This window comes from Lepisma saccharinum, chromosome 22, assembly GCF_977018435.1.
Source record: "Lepisma saccharinum chromosome 22, izLepSacc3.1, whole genome shotgun sequence".
In the NCBI taxonomy this organism is placed as follows: Eukaryota; Metazoa; Arthropoda; class Insecta; order Zygentoma; family Lepismatidae; genus Lepisma; species Lepisma saccharinum.
In genome coordinates this window covers 790,148-813,103 of record NC_139250.1, presented here as the reverse complement: position 1 = coordinate 813,103, position 22,956 = coordinate 790,148, and the positions used below count along the sequence as shown (strand labels likewise).

Below are 22,956 nucleotides of genomic sequence, written 5' to 3'. Positions count from 1 at the left end.
ACGAATCTTCTCAAAATACACGGAAAGAAACAGACATACAATTACTTGTTGACGTAACCTACCATCACCAGCCTACTTCCAGGTTTCCTTAGCTATCAGGTGCAATACACGCGTAAACAAACTTTGTAAGGTATTGAACACAAAGACTCCTTTTCTTCCTGATATGTTACGGACTGGTAATGATGATGATTATGCGATATTCGTTTTATATTTCAGAATTCTAGTTCATTTCCTGTCTTGCATGTTGGAAGTTTTATACATAGATCTCCAATCAAGGTGAAATTTATAGAGTGCGTCCATCCGGGATATTCACGAACACGATCAGGTGGCGTCATGCGGAGGAGGACTTTGGGTTTCTGAAGAATAATAGAATTATAATTTTAAGTGTTATGGAGTTAATTTCCCACAAAAGGTGCCAACTGGAGTTTAACTATCATTGAAAAGCCGAAATTCGAATATGTGCTTTGTGAGAACCAAACCTACGTCACACGAAAATTCCCGAGCACAGAAAAATGTCCACTGAGCACATTATTAATACACCTTGATTCTTCTAATAAAATTTATTTTACATTATCATCACAAATATCCATCAAAAGATACAGTAATCTGCAGTTGCCATCACAGACAGCCTAAGTCTGGAAGTTGTGAATTTCAATGAATTACTATACACATAATTTCAGCCCCACATGATACCACCCCTACCTGTCGCGCTCAAGTGTTTCCTGCAGCAACTGATCCAGAGAGAGAGAGGAGATAGACATGTCTTACCAATATATTATACAATTGATTATGTCGCAGTACAGCGCCAACAAACTTTCACAGAATGTAAAGGACATGAAGGCTTCTTACTTTTTAAGGCTACATTTCGACGCCACGTCCTAGAAAACTTACTTTTTATCCTGAATGTATGCAACCACGCTTAGCGCTTCAGGGTTTCCACCGACGGTTGATTTTTATCACCCCCACCCCTCTCGTTTCTCTTCGATTATTTGTGCTACGACCAAGGCGCCGCCACACATATAACGTGACAGTTCTGAACTATAATATTTTGAATCACTGCAACAAGTATGGCTGCTCCTTAAATCTGTGTTTTATCTTGAAGTGTCTTTGATAATCGACTTATTGATGTTCTATTAAAGACTGAATTAGTCAGTAACGCGTCTGACTACCATGCTAATGGTCCCGGGTTCGATCCCCGGCCGGTTCAAATCCGGGAACTTTTCTAACGTTGGAAGCTGCCCCGGCGCCCACTCAGCGTCGAATAACATGGGTACCTGGGGGAAACCCTGGGGGGTAAAGGCCGTCAGGGGCGTCATGCTGATCACATCACCCCCACTCACGACCGGATCAAGAAAGTGTAGGGCGTTACCCCCACACCCCTATACGCCTTCATGGCGTGGTGCTATGCACAGGGGAGCACTTTACGTTTTTTATGCACCATTATATATTCAGTTTGCTTCTAACGAATTGAAACTTCCGAAAACCAATTATGCTTGGCAGTGATTTATCCACACACCCCTAACACCCCCCCAACACCCTCCCAAATTTTGGTGAACACCCCCCCAAGCAGAAAAGTAGAACACCCCCCTACAGGGAGGGTGTAAATATGAATGTTTATATCAACAATAGAATGACAATACTTCAACATTAACAGAAATAAATCATTTGTAGCTGAAGAAGCGTAGTTCAATGGACCTTTCGATCAACTAAAACCACAGTGTCAAGGAGGGAGGGAGGGTGGAATGTGCAGCATCGTCATTTCCTGGAAACACTAGCTCCCTTGACAAGGTTTCGGTTAGCTCTAGGGAAGGGACACTGCCATCTGGAAAATATCAAACTGACCTCTCGCCCTCCTTCCAGGGAGCACATTCCGCGAACAGTGTTGACAGTTCAGCGTTTGAATACCTTATATATTTCTTAAATGCGTTACAGATTCGTAAATTCAATTATTCAACCCCTGAGTCAATGAAATTTATTTTGTTGCATTTTCCTTTCGGTTCTTTCATGTGAAAAATGTACGATAAAAGTAACGGAAGAAATTCAAAGATACAGGTTTGACTCCTTGTAGTGAATTCTGTTACTATGGTTAGCAACACTAATTTCTGTAACTTGGCGAGAAGAATGATTTTGGAGCGGTAGAGAAAAGAACAGTCAAATGCCTTTGGCCTTAGGTCAGTCTCAGTGTAGCATCTCCGTTCTTGTTTTGTCGTTCTGTTTAGTGTATAACAATGTCTGAAACTTGACTGCAAAACTGTCTGAAGAAGATAGAGAAAATGAAAAACCAGACAGAAAGAAACCGAAAGTGGTGAGTAGAAAATCAGTGACACTATATGTAGGTATAATTTCTTCCAACGGATATTCATAAAGTACCAATATAAAATTTACTGACCAAGTATTCAATATAAAATTGCAAGTATTTCATGAAGAACCTAAGTGATTCATTCACCTCTATAGTTGATGACCTTTTTTGTGGCTCCAAGAGTTCTTACCTTTGTAAAAGAAATTATATACTATTAGAAAGAGAGATGTAAAAGGGGTGTCGCTAAGTACAAATGGGGTACCGAACAAGCAAAACAGATAAAAATAGAAAAGCGTTAACATCGTGGTGCCCTGTGAAATTACTGGCACCCTATTAAATTAAAGTTATTGTCAGTTTGCAAAGATATAGCTTTAGTAAAAGTTGTCTTTCTCTTTGTATCTAGTCGGTTCCCTGACATAATGACATGTTTAATTTTATTCAACTTTTCAGAGGAAGCAAAGGAAGTGTAAGCAGGCCCGTAGCTAGAGGGGGCAGGGACCAACTAACTCCCTGAGAGCCTGCTTTGCCCCCCCCCCCCTCCTGTGAAAAATACAGAACACCTGGAATTCTCACTAATCTTTACAATTACTCTAGCAACATAACAAAGACACTTATTGATTTTGTGATTTATGAAGGTGTGTGGGATTCAGTATAATGTCGTATCAGTATTGTGGGGGGGGGGAATTCACTTTTTGGTAATAGTGATTCATGTGGTAGAGAGAGGGAGTGGATATTTGATTTTTGTTACTTAGCGTTGCTTTTCTGCCACTTATAGCTAATCGCAACAATGAATGATGATGTGAAATTGATGAAGAGACAAGAGACACTCATAAACAGTGCCGCAACCACATGGCGGCAGGGGGCATTGTCCCCCCCACCCTCCCGACCTTGGACGGAAGTCCATTCTAGGGGAAGCGAACATTGAAGTAAAAAGACAAGACTAGGAGAATCTAAGAATAGCAGGACAATTGTATAAGAATAGCAGGACAATTGTATATTCATGATCGAATTAGTTTTTACGAGTTCCTTGCATTTTTCTTCGAGACGGCCAAGGGCACTTGCAAGGGGCAATTGCCCCCTCTCGATTTCAAATTTTACACAAATAAAAATATATTTCGTAAAATTTGCTTGCTCACTTCACTCGCAATTTCTTGTATTCTTATAGTCCAAGTTCAGAGCCATAGCTATGGGACGGTGGTAGTCGGCCCTAGGACCCAAACGATCTATATGAAAAAAAATGTTAAATAGAATGCCATGGTGCCCCGTAAAATTATTTGCACCCTATTAAAACAATTTCATTATTATTTTTTGACTATTATTATGTGTTCTAAAATCAGGTGAGTCAGCTGCAGATATGCCTGGGTAACAGTGGCCACTGATCATTTGATACTAAGTAATTGACCAATCATGAGTTGTTAACCATTTTGCAAAATATTGTGTGAATTGTATTATATTATAGTTGAAATACATGTTTTAACACCTGACAAACAAATAGGAATACCTTGATTGATCAATGACTTCTTGGATTACAGTGTCATCATTAATATTTCATATTAAGTTTCTAAGTTTCATAGAAACAATTTTTACACAATTCATCAAAGTGTAGATAATATGTAAGCATTATTATTTAATTAATTCGATTTTTCTTGCATAACACAACACAATGGTGTTGTTGGATTCTTGTTAGATTCATTTGTACGTAAAAATCTTGCATACTGGAAACTAGAGGGAATCATTATGAAGCGTGATTTATAAAGGGCTCCCTTAATCAGTTCTGCAGAGAGGCACATTAATCGTCTATTAACATTATCAACCTGTAAATATCAAGTAGATACAGTCCCTATTAGCTTTTTTATGTTTAACTTTATATTCTTTGGCAATCTGGAAAGGTCATTATCGAAAAAATACCATTTCATGTTGCTCGAAGTTTTTTTTTGTCCGTTGCAGTTTCAAGATATTATCCCTTTTCTGTTACTTATCTCTTTTCGGGGAGGGGGCAAGTGCCTCTGTGTACCCTGCTAAATCTGCCAATGCGACACAATATATTAAAAATTTGCCCCCTCTAGGATTGACTTTGCCCCCCCCCCCCACAAAGAATTCCTGGCTACGGGCCTGATGTAAGGAATTAAACATAAAAGAAATTTAATTTACATTAAGTCCCAAATTTATATCTGACCATAGGCGCACTAGTGAGGGCACGACGGTGCTTGCCACTGCCTGCTGGAAAACGTGGAGAGAGAAAATTTGTGTGGTTCATTGTGCTCTATGTGTTGGATAGTGAAATAAATGCTATTCAATTTTTAAATAATTGAAAATAAAGCATTGCCTCAATTTAGAAGTGAAAATTCCTTGCCTTCCTTTTGCAGTTAACATGCCATGCGTTTATTTGCACATGTTATTTCGTTTTCTTTTATGGCAAAGAGGCACGTGACTCCTAATTCCCTAGAGTCTCTCATTTAGTATTTGAAAGATAAACTCTCAAAAGCGCCAATCGTATTTTCCAAAGTTTTGTAAGGGTATAATGTATTTGCATATTATTAATTAAACATAGCGACAGTATCCCATGATGTTTACTCTTTATAATATTGCTCGTTCGGCGTCCTCTTTACCTCACCAATGCCCCGTGCCCCTCCTGTTCTAACAGTTAGAAAATATGCATGTATAATTTTAATGGTTCTATGTAGCGAGTGAGTTCCAAATTCTGCTGGTGTTTTCAAATCTCTGTTTAAACGATGATTCACAAACTGAAATAAAGTAATGAGACTCGATATATTTAGAGCATGGCCATGAAGACATTAAAATATAGTGGAAAGTTGGGATGCACGTTTGATAGATACCTGATATTGCTTTTGAACGAAATCGGTCAAGGAAATTCATATTGAAGTCTTCAATGAACGAGCAAAGCAAGATTGTAAAGAGTAAACATCTTGGGATACTGTCGCTATGTTTAACTAATAATATGCATAATCAGTTTGCAAAGAAATAGTTCTAAAAATTTTCTTCCTCGCTTCGCTGGCAGTGTCATAATTTATTTGTCATATTATATCTGTATTTATTACTACCACTTTAGACAGGCAAGTGCGGTCACACCTATGCAATGCATTCTCACTGATATTTCAATTGGGCACCCCCAAGTTGAACTCAAGAGTTACACCTACGGCAAGAACGATACAAATACAGTTAAAATATTGTGCAAGTGTTCCTAATTTCTTTATAACTAGCTTAAGAATTGCCTGAAATGATTCCTGGTAATAATATGTTAAAATTTTGTGTTTCTTAATGTCATCCCTTGTGTTTTGTCTAACGATTGATTAAATCAAGTACTGAACATTATCGGAGGGAAAGCAATACTCGAAATGTTAAACTGAAATGTTAACATTAATCTTTTCCTGTATTTGACATCTTTTTTCTTCTGAAATGTTACGTGAAGGGAAGGGAGTGGGGGGGGGGGTGTTTAATGTCTAGAAACATTTATGAACAAATTGAATTAGGGCGAACATTTTTAAAACGGTCCAAAATATGCACTTAACTTCCCCAAACTTACACCCCCCCAAAATTTTCCAACACCTCCCCAAGGGAATAATCCTGGATAAACCCCTGATGCTTGGTCTCACAGATTAGTATCGTTACTGCAAGTTCAGTGATTGTAAGTGCCTTTTAAGATTTTACTAAGTCAAATCTGTGTTTCTATGTTCACAGCGTTCAATTGTTTATTCAAAATCATCAGCGCCATATCTTGATTTAATGTTTATTTACAAGCTCTTTTTTCACGATTGAGAAGAACATGACAATCAGGCAAGTGTCACGATGGGAAACTTTAAGCAAGCGCCCCTAGTCCGTCCCGTGTGGGAGACCAAGGCAAGCATTTCACACGAACCTCACAAGCGAAAGTTATGCGACACAACACAGGCTGTCGCAAGGTCAGGCAGGGCTATACACGTAAGGATTTAATAAGAGTAGGAAGAACGCGTCTTCTCGTAATTCTGACATTCCTTTTGTTTTCTGAATCGAATGAAAAGAAGAATCCATTCCCGTGCGAAAAAAGCCATGTCGTTCCCCGACGATATCTGTGCTTCCGATAAAGACACGCTCTTTTGCAGTACAAGGCAGAGGCGACGCAATCACTGTGTTTTCTTCCATTCTCCCTGTAATTGAACACACGCCGAAGATCCCTCCCCTCTCCCCTCCTCTCTCGCACCTTAATGTACAACTTTTCTCACATTCTTGTTAAAAACCAACATTTCTTTCTTCCGCGTCGTGATTGGCTTATTAATAAGCAACGCGTGAGCATGTTCTGGCCACACTTGGACTCGGTTTAACCTCAAACCACTTCCTTTCTTTATATTCAAAAGTGACTTTCGTCTTGGCGAACAACGTCATGATTTCGAATTCATAACACAATGAACGATTTTAAAATTCCCACATAACATTTTTTTTAATCTGCAAAGATGCAGGCATATAAACTGTAGGAGTGTATAAATAGAAATAGGCATGACAAGAAGAAAAAAGTCAAGTTAAAAAAATAAGCATCAAAAACGGATAAGTAGCACTAAACGTAGAAATTGGTACTAATAAACAAGAAGTAAGGAAGTAAAGATGATAATAGACACGAAAATAGGATAAGAAAGCTATGAAAGAGGATAAATATGCTTTAGAAGAGAATATGTAGGCTCTAGAAAAACTACTAAAATAGAATAAGTAGACGCTGAAGACGACAACAGGCACTACATTGATTGGATGATTGAATGAATTACTGAGGCTATTTTGCACCCGTGACATTATACGAGGGCCAACCATTTACCATTACTGAATTAAACATGTGTCTAAGGACTAAAATATTCTTATCCGAGTTAAAATCTGAGGCTGTAAAGGGGCACTCAGCCCCATAGAGGACGTCCAGACGCCAGAGCCTCGTTGGCCTGCAAAAAGCAGTTACCGGACTGTACTACGTGGAAGCGAGGTGACATTTGGGTGCCTCAGCAGAAGGTACTTGCCCAATAGGTACTAGAGTACGATAAGTAGGAGAAAAAGTACGTCAGGTAAGAATATGCACTATAAAGCGCTAAATGAGGTAAGAACCGAGAGATAGAGACTCATCAGAGCAGAAGAGCAACAAGGTAGACCGCCACGACTGGACAAATCGTGCGTATTCAGTGATGACTGAAATAAGTTTGTGTTCAAACCTTACGAAATTCTGTATCTTTTCAGGACTTCGAGACGTGCGTGCTGCGAGGGGACAGAGAGTGCCGCTACATCGAAGGGGAGACCCACGAGGGAATCGGCGACCACAGGAGACAGACGCTCTTCTTCTGCGGCCACGGCGACGAATGCACGTGAGTACATATCCCCTCACTAGCAGAAGTGGAATCGCCCTTTTCTAAGAAAATTCTTATTTCTTTTCTGAAAAGTTTCCCTTTTTTAATAGAATGTTCAGTTTCTATGGAATAATTCCTCTTTCTAAGAAAAGATTTTGTACGAACAAGTCCCGGATAGATTGCATGGAATCCATAGGAAGTGGCTCTGTACGGTATTCAGCAAAAGTATGCGGACAACAACATCATATAATAGACAACGCAATTTACACAATAATTTTTGGAGCTCTTACCGAAAAACAAACCCAGGCCCGCTACGCGCGAGCGCAATTAGTTTTTAATGAAGATATAATTACGCAATAAAATTTAAATGTATGGCCTTCTGCACGATAATTCTCTTATTCATAAAATATTATTTACATTCAAATTTTTGTTGAAATTAAGCTTTTATTTTTAGTAATTTTTAACGATATTTCAGTGTTTCAATGTTATTTCCAATATTTATTTTTGAAAGATTGACATGAAATTCTGGTTGTAATGGCATTTATAGAGAGAAAATGATGTTGTGCTAAACTCAGAACTTATGAAACAATATAATAAAAACATTAAAAATAAACTGAAGGCCTATACACATTAAGGTCCATACAATTTTCCAAAGCAGTTAGGTTACGCTCCTGTTAATTTCAATACATAATTAATGTAAAATCATTATTATCTTAATAGGCTTATGACCCATTAACCCCCCTCTCCCAATAAATTGATATTTCTCATCCATTTCATCATTTCAGCCATTCACTCAGAGATTAACCCAGAGTTCGAAGTGGAGGATGATAACCCTTCCCTTCCAGGACCGTAACCATAATTTATTTTATTTATTTATTTATTTATTACGTCTTGTTTATCATGGCAAAGTTAAGGCTATGTAGCCTTTTCTACCACTTAACCATGTTTACATAGAAATTTTAGCATATGAAAATTAGAAAATAACATTTAAAACATTACATAGGTAAATGTTGAAAATAAATACAGAAAAATATAAAATTACAAAGAAAATTTACAAAAAAAGGATAAGAAAAACAATACATACTGGAATAAATGTCTAACCTATACTAACGAGCATACAACAAACACACACACACACACACACACACACACACACTCACTCACATATTCATGACAGTAGTTAGGGATTTATAATATTAGGGTGAATAAGGGTTTTCAGTGTTTTTCTGCACGTAACTGTATTCAATTTATCACTAACGTATAAGCTTCCACCAATGTGCTAATTATTTGTGCCCAATAAAAATATTTCATTTGGGGGGGTCATCCCTAATCAGTAGCCGCCTCCCTAAAGGCGAAAAAATGGGAGTAGAAGTCCTAGATTTTTAATCCTGCTAAGGAAATACAATTAATTACCACTATGCACTATTTAAATTAGATATTTGTAGAATTTTGAGGAGGGGATTCAGCTTCATGCCTGCCTCCCACATTGTCACCATGCTAAACCATACAAGCAGCCCCTCACATATCCCAAGTCTCGAGCAATATCCTCCTGCCTGACAATTCAAACTCTGAAACTAAATGTTGGTAAAGAAGCGATGCGACGTAAAGAAAACTTAAATAGAAACCAGAGAAATGTATATCAGGTGTAGAGTCGAATTACTTTCGGAACATCTCCGGCGGACTGCGCGAGTCTGTCTAGCGAGCCTAGTGGGCGTATAGAACCTGAGTAAGGGGCTTAGCGATAGGTTCTGGGTTGATGACGTCAGTGGCTAGCTTGGTTAATTGGCTGCTTCGAGAGTTGTGACTCGTTCCGAAGCTTCAAATGCATAACTGCCAAAGATGTTACGGAAATAATCTCCCTCTACTTTGTTTCGCGTAAAACGAAAATTCCGTAGGTAGCGAGAAAATCGCATCATATCTTTCTTGCGGCAGTTAGCTTGTTTAGCACAACACCTCCCTCCTCTGAAAAGCAGGCCGACCTCCAGTAACAACGTTTCCTGTGGCGTCGTGTACGTTGGGTTGCTTTCTTCCGTTACCCTTCATGTAAATCCCTGGTGACTCTCTCGCGAAAGGAGGACACGCAAAAAAAGAACAGTTGGACAAGTTTTTCCACCACCGTCTACACGCACGGTATTTGTTTCACAGCAAAACATGTTCTTCCGAGTGCCGAGAGAGAATTAAGCAAACAGGGGAACCCCAGTTCTATCAGTGTGAACGATCCAAGTGGTCAACATCCCCTAAGAAAAGTAAAAAAGTAATCACCTCTTCTTTTCTACAGGCTTCCCCGCTTATATAGTACCATACCTCAACATGTTGACAATTTCTTGGCAGAACATTCTACGACAACCATTAACATTTGATTTTTATTATTTAGCGTTATGACATGATGAAATTGACAACCCATGTCCAGGCCGGGATTCGAACCCGGGACCCCTGGCGTCGTAGCAGCATTTTAAAGATCTTTTGTTAAGAAAACCAAAAGATAATGTATGAAACTGTAATACGGTTCTCTTTAAGGCAAAACGTATGCAATTTTCCGCCTGTATTAGAATATTGTTTCATATCGTGAAAGTGTGAAAGTGTTAAATCTTGAATTGTAGGCTTTTAATTATTCACACTATTATAAGTTAATTCCACTGGCGTACGCAGGGGGAAGCTGATGGGGTAACAGCCATCCTGAAACTTTAAAAAAAATCAAAATTCTTAAATGAAAGCATTAAAGAACTCGGGAAAAACTTGTGGTAAATGACACCCGATAACAATTTCTGTGTTTAGAGAACTTTTTAAACGAACGTTAAAAATAGTGATTACGAAATATTTACAGTGTATCCCACTCTCCGTTTAGAATGCATTTATGCAATATGCACCTTTACGATTCCAGTAAAAATATCCTGCATACGCTATAGTGGTTGAACACAGCTTTTCTTACTTACGTTGCGTATTATCGTGACTTCTTCGATACTTTTCGTACTCTTGGGAAGTTTTCTTGTCTCAAAATAATAATAATAAGAAGAAGAAGAAGAAAAAAGATTTTCTAAAGTCCCATCTGCTTGTTTAGTTCGAAAACTGCCCCCCTCCTCCCCCTTTCTATTCATAACTTCTCGCATGCAATTATGAGCTTACTAGTTGTAGTATTTCAACTGTACAAATACCGAATAAAAATGTTAAATAAAAGTGTTGACCTATTCTCTGTTGAACAGTCTTATGGTATGATTTTATGATGTTATAAGCCTTACCTCTCAAAATATTTCATTTAATATTTTATATTTTAATCCATTACAGAATATTATATTATATTTATATTGTAACTTCAACATGTTATACTGATGTTACTATTATATAATAGACTGTATCACTAATACTGTAATAGGCTAAGGTATCATTTCTTGTATCAACTCACTATACAGGGTGGCCCAAAAGTAGGTATACAGTACCAGTGACTTCATTCATCAACAATTAATGAACAACAAGTTATGGTAGTACTACGACTGTGTACTTTCAAATTACCAGCTATCATTCATAGTATCAAGATATCTGAAAAGGATAATGAACTTACAAACAACAATGCCAGGCCGACAGTGTATACTAGAGAGCTGCAATGAGCGTTTTTTGCTCGACCGGCAAATAGTTCGCACGGACGACGCTAGATAGCGTTAGGAACTGACAGCTCTTCGATCACCATGACGTCACGAGCGAATTTCGCTCGAACAGAGAAAACGGTTCGAACCCAGTAGTTCACTTGTAACCGTAATTTTTCTGTAGTGTTGGCCCTTCAAACATGGATCGTGAAGTGAATGACGCAGTGAGATTGAAACTGAAGTGAACATAGTCATCATTTTCATGTTAAAATGTAATTTAGTCCATCTTTACAACACATAGCAATGTATGAAATGAATAGACGATTATGGGCTGAAACTACCAGGACGGATTTTTACATATATATTTGTACGATTATTGTCCCATTAAAATATATTTGATATTACGCTCGAGCGTGGGAGATTCGATCGAGTATTTTCGAGCGAAAGTGGTCTACTGTATACCTACTTTTGGGCCACCCTGTATTATATTATTGTATTTCATTGTGTTAGTATATTGTAATGTGAACACAAATTGACATGTCCGATATCACAGCATGTAAATGCAAAGATGTGATTCATGGATGAAATAAATCTAATCTAATCTATTTTAAATGCATTTACCTAATTTGACTCCTTTCCCCAGGCCGTTCAACACGGTAGAAGCCCTGCAACGCGCCAAAGCGTCGGTGGAGAAGTACTACGCAGTGGTAGGCGTCCTGGAAGACTTCAACTCCACCCTCACGGTGCTGGAGCACTACATTCCTCGCTTCTTCGACGGCGCCAAGGACGTCTACTGGGGTAAGCTTGCCCCCCCCCCCCCCCCCAACAATCTTTCTACCTTGGTCCTCCTATTTTCCACAACATGATCATGTTATATATTTACGGTTTTAATGTTATTTTTAAAATACTAGTGTTGCTGTTAAAGAACACGTTTATTGTAGGTATGTTTATTTAGAACCTACATAATGACATACTCCCTCTGTCCCATAATTATTGTCCGGTACACCTTTGTTGGTTGTCTCATAATATTTGCCCGATATTCAAACTGTGACATTGGTGTATACAGAAGAAGAACATGAAACAAGGGAATGAGTCATACAACATTACTACTCAAGGATCAGTACAAATTGTGCTTTCTGTCATTTCTGTACTACCATTTTGGCATACCGGACTATAATTATGGGACAGAGGGTGTAATAATAACAGCAATATCTTAGCTCAAATTGCAACACGATTTCGCAATGCACTTATTACGTTATACAGCAGTAACTTCAATTAAAATTCTTGTAAGCAATAAGCTACCATAGGCTACCGAACCAATTCAATATCATCTCAAACCAAGTAGATATTTTCAGTTCATGTTCGTCTTTTATCACCAACTTAGAAAAAAATTGTACATAACTAATGCATTGTGAAATTAATCTGTATACCTTGGTACTGTCTTGGCTTGCTTATGTTTATATTTTGTTTATTTTATTTTATCTTGTTTCGTGTGTTCTCTTTAACACTATGGTACTGTTGTGTCTTTCCGGTTTAAAATGGCTTCTGCTGTACTGCAAATTGCAAGAAATAAATAAATAAATAAATCCAACTCTTGTTAAACAAATAGCCACGCACCCGGTGGTGGTTCGGATCCCACTTTAAGCTGTAGGTCCAGTCCCGATTAGCCTTTCTCTACGTAAAGTGGACTTAAACCTTGGGAATCTGGATCCGTGCATAATGGTAGAGAAGGGGAGAAAGCAGCGCGCGCTTCCGCAAACGTCTGGTAGCTGCAACCGCGTTTTCCCCTCCATGCACTCACTTCCCCTCTCACGCAATATTGGTCGAGTCCTTTGCGCTAGACTTGTTTTCTTTCGCTTGGTTCATAGATTCCCGAGAGAGAGTGTACAGTGGGATCCATGAGTATTACCGTGCAAATTGTCCATGACTAATTTCATTGATTTTTCTCTTACATCCTATGTGTTTTAAAGCGATGGATTGTTATGTATGCTGGTGCAGAAGTTGTCAACAGCTTGTTTTGAGTTTTCTTTTAATTCTTGAAGCTCTTATTGGGTCAAATAAAGTGCACGAACATGGTGATGGACAATTTGCACGGTAATATTAATGGATCCCACTGTACGTGAGAATGTTAAATAGCCACCATTGAAAATTTTAATGCGATGATTACAGAGATTGCTAATCATTTACACTAGAGCTAGAAGCACGCATACACGGGGTGAAAATACAAGACACACAGATATAGAGAGAGGTGAGAAAGAGAAAACAAAGAATGTGATAGAAAGAGGCAAAGGGAATGATCGAGTAAAATGGGAGAAAAAGACAGACAAGGAGAGAGACAGGGGAAAAGAAAAATACGTAGAAAGTGAGGAGAAAAGGTATACAAAGAAGGTGAGAAAGAGAAAATAGATAAAGACAGGGAGGAAAGAAATGCCTAAAGATAGATAGAGATAGGGACAAAGAAATACAGAGGCAGAAAAAAGGGAGCGGAGGGAGGGAGAGAATCTGCAGACACGAGTACATTTCCTCAATTTCAGAACAACGAATTATACCTTTTGGTACACTACTAAATCGGGTGATATATGCAGAGGAGAATGTCAGGTTGCAAATGTTTATCCCCAAGATATATTTGGGAGGCAAAATATATTATTGCAAAACAGCAGCCACATTTCGTGTTCTTAATTAGAAATGTATCTTGTTATATCTCTGTTTTACTACATTATTTCACCTATTCATTTAATAGTTATAATAATTATTAATGGACATGTAAATTCTATTATTATTATTATTACATGTGAGAGGCACTTGGTTATCATACAAATATATTTCTAGATATGTGCTATATGTCAATAGTTACCCTTGTGTCCACTGTGATGTATTTCCAGTGGTGAGAAAATGCCGACAACTATTCTTGAAGTCTTGCTATATAATACAAATTATACAGAGATAGTTTCCTCCCCAAGAACCACAAATTAGCAACCAAAGAGGAGGAAGCAGAGAGGGGGAAATACCCTCACCAGCCTCAAATACCACCCTTCTTGTGACAATTAGATAATTTTTTTTTTACTTATATCATAAAAGTTACTACCTAAATACTTCAAAACCAGAGTAAATTATAAAGATTCTTCTGAATATAGAATTAGTTCAAGAGTAGAGTGATGAAGGTGGACATGCCCAATAGCTTCTCATTGCGCTGTTGTTAAATCAATGCAGGGAATAAAGGTTCAGACATAACCAATTAAACAGCGAAATGAGGAAAGCATTTCAAAAGGCGTTACTTGTTCCCATTTGTTTTGTTTTTTTAATTCAATTTTGGCCTGAAAGAAGAGATGGGGAAAATGAACTGACATGTTGAAATGTATGCTAATTAAAATGCTTTGCTGAGAAACAGTACATGATAATCAGAATAAAGAAAAATCTTCAGATTGTACTCTTAGCGGAGCAAGCCCTAAGGGAAGTGGAGGAATGGGAGCCCTTGCCCAAGGCCCCATGCTTCAAAAGGTCCCATTGCCAATGGAAAAAATGGAGGCAATATTAATATAGTACAATTTTAGAACTTAAAATTTTGTAACAACGGGAGTATGTGGCAATTTTGGTGCAGGTTTTGAATCCCAGACCATATAGAAATGTTGGTACTATGTTAATCTTTAATTTTCTATACCTCGTTGCCCAACTGAATAATAAATACCTTAAAAAATAATTATGGAGGACCAAAAAACTTGTGACAAAATTTATGTCCTTGATGTACATACTGAGTCGCGGTGGCTCAGTCGGTAACGTGTCTGACTACCATGCTAAAGATCCCGGGTTCGATCCCCGGTCGGTTCAAATCCGGGAACTTTCCTAACGTTGGAAGCGGCCCCAGCGCCCACCCAGCATCGAATAACATGGGTACCTGGGGGAAACCCTGGGGGGTAAAGGCGGTCAGAGGCGTGGAGCTGATCACATCACCCCCACTCACGACCGGATCAAGAAAGTGTGGGGCATTACCCCCACACCCCCTATACGCCTTCATGGCATGGTGCTAAGCACAGGGGATCACTTTACCTTTTACTTTTTTTTTTTTTACCTTGATATACATACCTTCTGGAAAGTGTAGCATCTGCTTATATTTATTCAAGTTAGACCTGCAAGAAATAGAAAAAAAAATAATTTTGCACATGTTAATATACCACAAAACCAAATAATTTTCAGACAGTTTTATTTTCTTTCACTTCTACAAAACATCAATAATCATAAATGTATGATGTTCCCTTTTGGGACATATCTATTACTATTGCAATCTGCCTTTCATCTCAGCATGTGGCTTCATCACAAGGTTGGACAAGATCTAAACTAAAATATATTGAAAGGTCCAAAGTAAGATAGAGTGAGATAAAGGGGAAACCAAAGAAGTAGTTGCCAGCTGTACATGAAAAGATAGACCTAACATCTTAACAGGAAAGTTTTTCCACGCTTTTACCATAGTGCCTTTCATTAACTCACTGCGAAGCCTAACACTTGAATAAGAAGCAGGAGGTACAGGTATCAGAAAGCCAGGAAAAGCTGTGGTTGGAAACAATGAACTAAAGTTCACATTACATTCCTTCTGTGGCATACATTTTCCTTTCTCACTCTTGAAAGTGCTTTTGTATAGCACTGAAACATTGAGAAACTAAAGGGAACATCATTTTTATTTCATTGTTCAAAAGAGATATGGTAACACTGAAAATTATAATCAATGCCAATAAAAAGTTAGAACATTATTGTCACAAAATGCCGGTGATCTTATTAATCTCTGGCGCAATTTTCACATAACTTTTCAATAAGTTATACCTGCACTGCAAGGAATAGCATAAGCACAGCAAATTTCATAAGCATAGCTGGCTCTAGAACAATTCTGTCTTATTAATATATATGTAAGATGTAGCAGGGAATTCACACCTTATGTGTGCATAAATTTACATAATGATAGTACAGTGGGATCCATAAGTATTACCAAGCAAATTGTCCATCAGCATGTTTACTCCCTTTGTTTTATGCATTCCAGAACTGACACAAAACACCAACCAATCTGCTCACAACCTCTGAACCATACAGTCCTTAAAATTACGTAGGATGAAGATAAAAACCAATGAAAATAGTCATGGACAATTCGCTGAGCAATACTTATGGATCACACTGTACAAGCATACTATTTGACCTGCTATTTGTTATTAGTAATGATGTATTTTATAGATTTTAGTGTAATACTTTGCTTTCTTTGTAAATTTAATCATCTGCATTTCTAATGACAAAATACATTTAGTAAGTTTTGAAGCTTTCCTGGTGATGAATAGTCCAAGATAATTTATTCAAAATACCTTTGTATCTTAATTTTTCTCTCATTTTTCCAAGATTAATATGTTCTAACCTAAGCACAATTATATTGTAAACATATTCTTTAAATTATTTTCTGCATGCAAGTGACTGGGTGAGGAGGTGAGTGTTGTTTTCTTCTTGGCCAAAGGCTATTTCAAAGTTATGTGATAGTAAAGTCATAAAATTTTAAATTCCAAACTGTTTAAGCAATTATATTCACCTTTAATTTACTAACATAGTGGTTCCCAAACTTTACTCTTCATGAGTCACATTTTCCTTCTAATGTACTTGTATCAGACATTTTTTAAATGGTCAAATTACATTACGCTAATGTAGGTTCATGTTTGACTTTTCCTCATTCTATATAAAATATGTTATCTTGTACAATATATTCCAATTTTTTTTAAAAAAAATATCCATGCTGAAAATTTGGAGTATGATCTACGCAAGTTGCATTTCATGGTACGTACATTATCAGTTTTGGTCTTTCTCATAGCATTTATAACCCAGATCAACACCAGCGGTACCTCAGGGCATCTCAACGCACAGTATGAAAATGCCTGTACTAACCTGATTTCTTGACATTCATACAATAACCTTCCATAAACTTCTGCTTTTTTGCAGATGAAATAGGACGTTTCAGGAAAATCAACAAGAATGCATTCAAGCCGCCTGTTCTGGAGGAAGTGAAGGAGCTGGTGAGACAGAACTTCACCAGGGAAATAGAGTTCTACCAATTCTGCCGCCAGAGGCTCCACCGTCAGCTTCTGGCCCTTCGACTCCCCTCAGGAGAAGCGTGACCATGACACGGCAGGGATTCTACTGAGCGTCCCCTGCTTTGGTGCAAAACTCTATGGTTACCTGAACAAAATGAGAACTCTAGATGTGAACGTGGATGCTGTGTAGATACTTATTGGAAATCCACTTACACAGACCATCTGTGTTTCCTTGATGTGCACATGGCAATATTTTATGCCGTGACATCCCGTAAGTGGTTCTCAAGTATTCAGCAATACTCCATGTTGTGTATTCAGGGTCAATGACAATAATTCTGAGAGTAGCAAGGACTTGGCAATGATCAAGTTGCACATACAGTGAATGTTCTTCATTTCTTTTGTTTGTGCAGGACAAATTTTGCATTATGTCGACAGTTTTTCCTATTATTTGCGAATCAAACCATCTGCCCATTTCAACATTACAGTGATATGAACAAGGACCAACTTGTGTAAATAATTGTGTAGAACATATCAAAAACATATTCTTTTCCAATTTTTATTGTACATGTTGCATGCACATTGTTATCATGTATACATACCAGTGTGGTGTTATCCATGCATAACTTACGTTATCATTCCATTCATCATTAGAAGTAATGTTAATGAGAACTGTACCTGTAGTGTCTAACTTCCTTACCTGAACATTGCGTTAGTAAAGAAGTTTAAACACTGCAAGTATAGTTCTTATTCATAATATTGTTTCTATTATGACTGTTTGTTACATGGACAATATGCAAAACATATAACTAACTAGATATTGCTACATTGTCATACCATGCATTTCACAACCCAGTAATGGCTTAATTTCAAGGGATGAGGATCTTTGATGTAGGCTGTGCTATGGAATATTCAAAATATCTTTTTTAAAATAACGGTACATAATTATGGATTAGAAATTTCATATGTGCAACGGAGAATAACATTATATTTGAAAGTGTATGACAGTTAAGGTATATCATCATCTTTTTGTATTTTCAATCAATTGACAAGAATTCTATTGCCTCTTGCCTGTGGAGAAAGTACTTCCCTGAAATTTTCTGTGCTGTTGAATGCTAATGATACAATACATATATTATTACATTACAAAATGTTTTCACTCGTGAAAGGATGGGAGGGACTTGGGACAAGGTTATAACAGAGAGGATAGTGTGAAATGAATCACCTATCACAATTCCAGGTGTGCTTTCTGTAAACTGAAACTTGTAGCTGCTGAATTTATAATGCTACCTTTAATTTATTATAAGCAAAGAATGAGGAATGACAAAATCTATAGAGAAATCTATAGTTTCAGAACTCAAACCGGAGATTGTTAGCAGGAGGTATGCTTGGGGCCAGTTGTTTTAACGTGGGAACAATGAGACAGCTGGGAGGATACCATCCCCCTCTTTGAGTGGAACATAAATTGTATCAGTTGTAATTTTGAAATTATTATTCATTGCTGTTACATGCTTTTTAAGAATATGTAAGACTTTTTGCATGTCACTATGTGTCTTCACTGTATTGTGGCAGCCTAGTAAACGGAAAATTAGGTTCAGGGTGTTTTGAAGGGGAAGCGTCAACATTGGAAAGGAGAAGGTAGGCACCCCTGAGTACAGTACTTATAATAAACTAAACTAAACACAGATATCAGAATATATTGTTCCATAATCTCTAAAACGATAGCTCCATCTTAAGCGCGAGAGGTAATATTCCAAAATGCATTCTTTAATTTTGATGTTCACCTAAATCTTCATGTTGATTGAGTGTCCTGTTCTTTGGAATTTTGCAATACACAGTGGGTTTCCATGTGGCACTGCCACGTCTAAGCCACTATAAATATACAAGCGAGACTCCGAGGGTCTTTCAGAAATGGAAATTTCGGCATGGTTTTTCAAATTAAAAGAGATTTTTAGAAAGAGACATCTCCTACACAGGCCAAAGCCTACCAGAACCTTAATTAAATATGGTTGTAGGAGAGCATGGCTATAGACACACCACAACATTCCATTCTAAGATCTGATTTTTTCCTGGTGATGTATGGTACTTTCAATTTGTTAGCAAATTGATTTCTGGAAACATTTCCTAGATTTCAAGGACTGCTGCCACTCTCAGCTGAAAAATTCAACAGAAATTTCACATCATTGTTATATTGGACCTTAACACACCTTTACTTTGGAGATCGAGCACACCCCCACCCCTATCCCCAGCCCAAAATACTAATTCTGACAAAAAGTGAAATTGTTACCATTGGGAGTAAAGTTTTTGTGTATGAAATTCATTTTTATAAATATTAAGTACAATTCTTTATATTTTGCACACTGTGTTGCATTTGCCACCAACACACATATAGGCTATGGCTTATGCTATCACCTTGCATTCAAGGGGTCTCCAGTTCAATTTCCAGTTGAGGCACATTGTACACTGGTTTGTATGCCTTGTTAAACTGCAGATCCAGTCAACAAATGGACTGAAAACGACCTATTTTACTTTTAGCATGCACACACACTGTACAGTTACGAATGCCAACGATTCTTCTATACATACACAGACACACCACAACATTATCTGCAGCACCTTCTAAAACTTATTTCATAAGTGCCTCGTATGGATAAATCGCTGGGAAATGCTTGGGCAAAGATTCTGAAATAGGATGCTACAGATGTTCAGTGCCTCACTACACAAGTGGTTCTCAGTGTGTCCTATTGTTCAGCCTGATTCATGCAGCAATAGTCACCAGAAGTCTTACAGTCTATTCTTAAATCCAGAGTCAAGTAGATAATTACATACATAAACAGCGAGATTAAACCATATACATTTATGTTCATCACACACTTCATCATTTTAAGCACATACAAAGAGCTTTTTTTCTTGTCCATGAAATCTAAGCGACAATCAACTTGGGTGTGGGAATTAGTGTCGAAGCAACTGAGTGCAGCATGGCTTGAGAATTCTACAAAATGAATGTGTAGTGAAAGTGAGAGTGAATGAAGATTGCTTTCCTCCTGCTGAAGATGACATTTAAAGGAAAGACTAAACAAACCCTGAAAGAACTGTGATTACTTTTGTGCTTCATCACAAAATCAAAACTTTTCCCTGTGTTCGTAATATAAGATTTTGGTAACTTTATGATTGGATTATGTGATATTTTGTTCCATGTTGCCTTGTATTTGAAAATTTTAAAATAAAACTGATAGACACTAATCGAGTATTGTAATTTCTGAAAATAAAGTGTAAATTACGAAAAAATGCTGCAGTAAACTGATTCAGCTTGGTAAAAAGACTTGAATGCTCAGTGAAAGGTGAAGACACTTGTAGTGTCTACAAAGTTAAAGTAACATACAAATAAATTTAAATGTTTGGTAAAACTGATTACTAAATGAACAAATAGACACTGGCAACTACAATATGCATATCATGTCAATTTGAAACTGACATGAAAACAGCTTAGAACAGGGGAGGCAGATAAGGATAGGATTTTTTGGGTGTCTATGCATATTTGGTCTAAAAGAGCATTCATTATAGTTTTTATTTCTCCTAACTGTCCACCCACCACCCTCCCTCATGTGGTCATTCTCATTCATACAGAGATCCATTTGTAGGCCACACACTGTCGTTTATGAGTAGCTTAGTGATAGAGGCACTGGCATTGTTGCCAAGGATCGAGGTTTCTAACCTTGGAACCGCATCATAAGATTGATTTATTTTGATTTGCTTTATTTTACTTCGCTTTTTGTGCCACTTTTGGCTAATATGGGAAGATAGAGATGAGTGATGACATTATGAAATTGATGAATGGACACTCACAAAAATCCACGCCCAGGTTGGGATTTAAACCAGGGATCCCTTGCATCGTAGCACGATGTGCTAACCACTCTGCCATGGGGGCCGGCCACATCATAAGAGAAACATAAGAATGTTGTGAACATATATATTTCCCAATTACATCAATCGTATTTCCCATCTAGATGCCAGGTAGGATTTCAAGTCTTTCTGGCATAGATTCGAAGAGTACAGTAGAGAACATTGGAAATAATAATGTCATGACTCAAAGTTTTTAAATTAACCTGTATGATCCCACACAAAAAATCTCAGCCTCAGATATTTTAGTGTGTGTTGGTAAATTGAAATTTACAAATGAATATATGTGATGGTGTCTGCAAGTAATAAGTTAAACAGTTACTCTTCCAAGTAGTTGTACCTCTTTCAATTAACTTTTACAATTAACTTTAGCATGGGATAAGACATGCAGGGCATACTCAATATTTCATAACTGATATTACTAACCAATACTGAGAATATTTTATAAATCTCATAATTCAGCCACATAATCATAATCACTTTATGAAAACACCAAACATGTATTCCCAGTCTCATTTTCAAAATACTCCCACAAAAAGCATTACTAATTAGTTATTGCTCGGTTCTCTGCACACTGCCATGAACCATAGTATTCAATAACTGTTTTTAGGTAAAAATATATATATATTTGATTGGACCATTACATAATATAGGGCAGTAACATGTGAGCAAAGGGAGGAAAAGTTATTTTAGATGTTTATTTGCAAACTGACAGGGTGTCAATATTTCTCATCTAATATCTCCTTTACCTCCGTAACCTTCTTTCTCGTTCTTGCCTCCTATTCTGTCTTTCTCTTCTTCAGTTTCTCTCTTATCATTGGTTGCCTAGAGAAATATTCTATAGGTCTGCAACACAATTTCAGAAAACGAAAATAGCATTTTAAGTTTCTTAGCAGTCATGGCCACCGAAAGAGGTGCCCAGCTATAACATTTTGACTACCCTTGTACCCATATGAACAAATAACCGAATACATGGCATTGACTTGTTGATGTATTTACTAAAACCTTCATCTGAAGAATTCTGTAATATAATGAAAGGTCTGCTATTTTCACTCTTCTTAATGACGCTTTATCTTCCTTTTCATACTTGCTAGGTTGACAAAAGTGTTCAGTATAGGGTTACCAGACGTCCAGGAAGAATTGGAAAAATATCATAAATGTCCTACATTTTGAATGTCACATAATTTGAACTAATAAAATGTATGTTTCAGTTCAACAAAAATAAACCACAGTGAAATTATTTATCTGCTGCTGGTTTGATTGATTGATTTGGTGTTTTAAGTCCACTTTATGCACAGTAAGGCTAATCGGGACTGGACCTACAGTTTAAAGTGGAATCCGAACCACTGTGTGCCTCCACCGGGAGTCAAACCCGGGACCACTTGATTACAAGGCTGCGATGCTACCACTGTGTCATAGGGGAGGCCCTATTATCTGCTGCTGGAATTTCTCCCTTACAACAAGCATTATGAGGGTCATTCAGAATTTCTGAAAATTGCTGAATATTTGTTTGCCATTCCACGTCATAATGCAAATGTTGAAAGAGTATTTTTGTTAATGTCAGCACAGTGGACTGATGAGAGGAATCAATTTCTTATAGTTTCTGTGAAGGGGTTGGTGCTTGTTCAGTATAATTTCAATTAATTTGATTGTTGTTAGTTTTATAAGTACATTATGAATAAGCCTGACATTTTAAGAAAAATTGGCTCCTCGGACATATAAGACTGAAAAGCATGTAGTAAGAAGTGTATTGTTTAACAGTTTATTTTTGGAATTTTGTTTTTAAGATGTCATTAAAAATGCATTATTCTTTC

General features: G+C 37.4%; 1 protein-coding gene across 1 annotated transcript in view; it reads left to right on the top strand.

Moving 5' to 3' along the window:
• pip (heparan sulfate 2-O-sulfotransferase pipe) overlaps positions 1-18,563 on the top strand; it is a 118,386-nt gene extending 99,823 nt beyond the window's left edge. The window contains exons 7-9 of the mRNA XM_083144187.1: positions 7,508-7,632; positions 11,836-11,990; positions 17,154-18,563. Coding sequence (XP_083000313.1) covers positions 7,508-7,632; positions 11,836-11,990; positions 17,154-17,329 — 456 coding nt within the window. The 3' untranslated portion in view covers positions 17,330-18,563. The remainder of the gene's footprint in view (positions 1-7,507; positions 7,633-11,835; positions 11,991-17,153) is intronic.
• Positions 18,564-22,956: the final 4,393 nt, after the last annotated feature.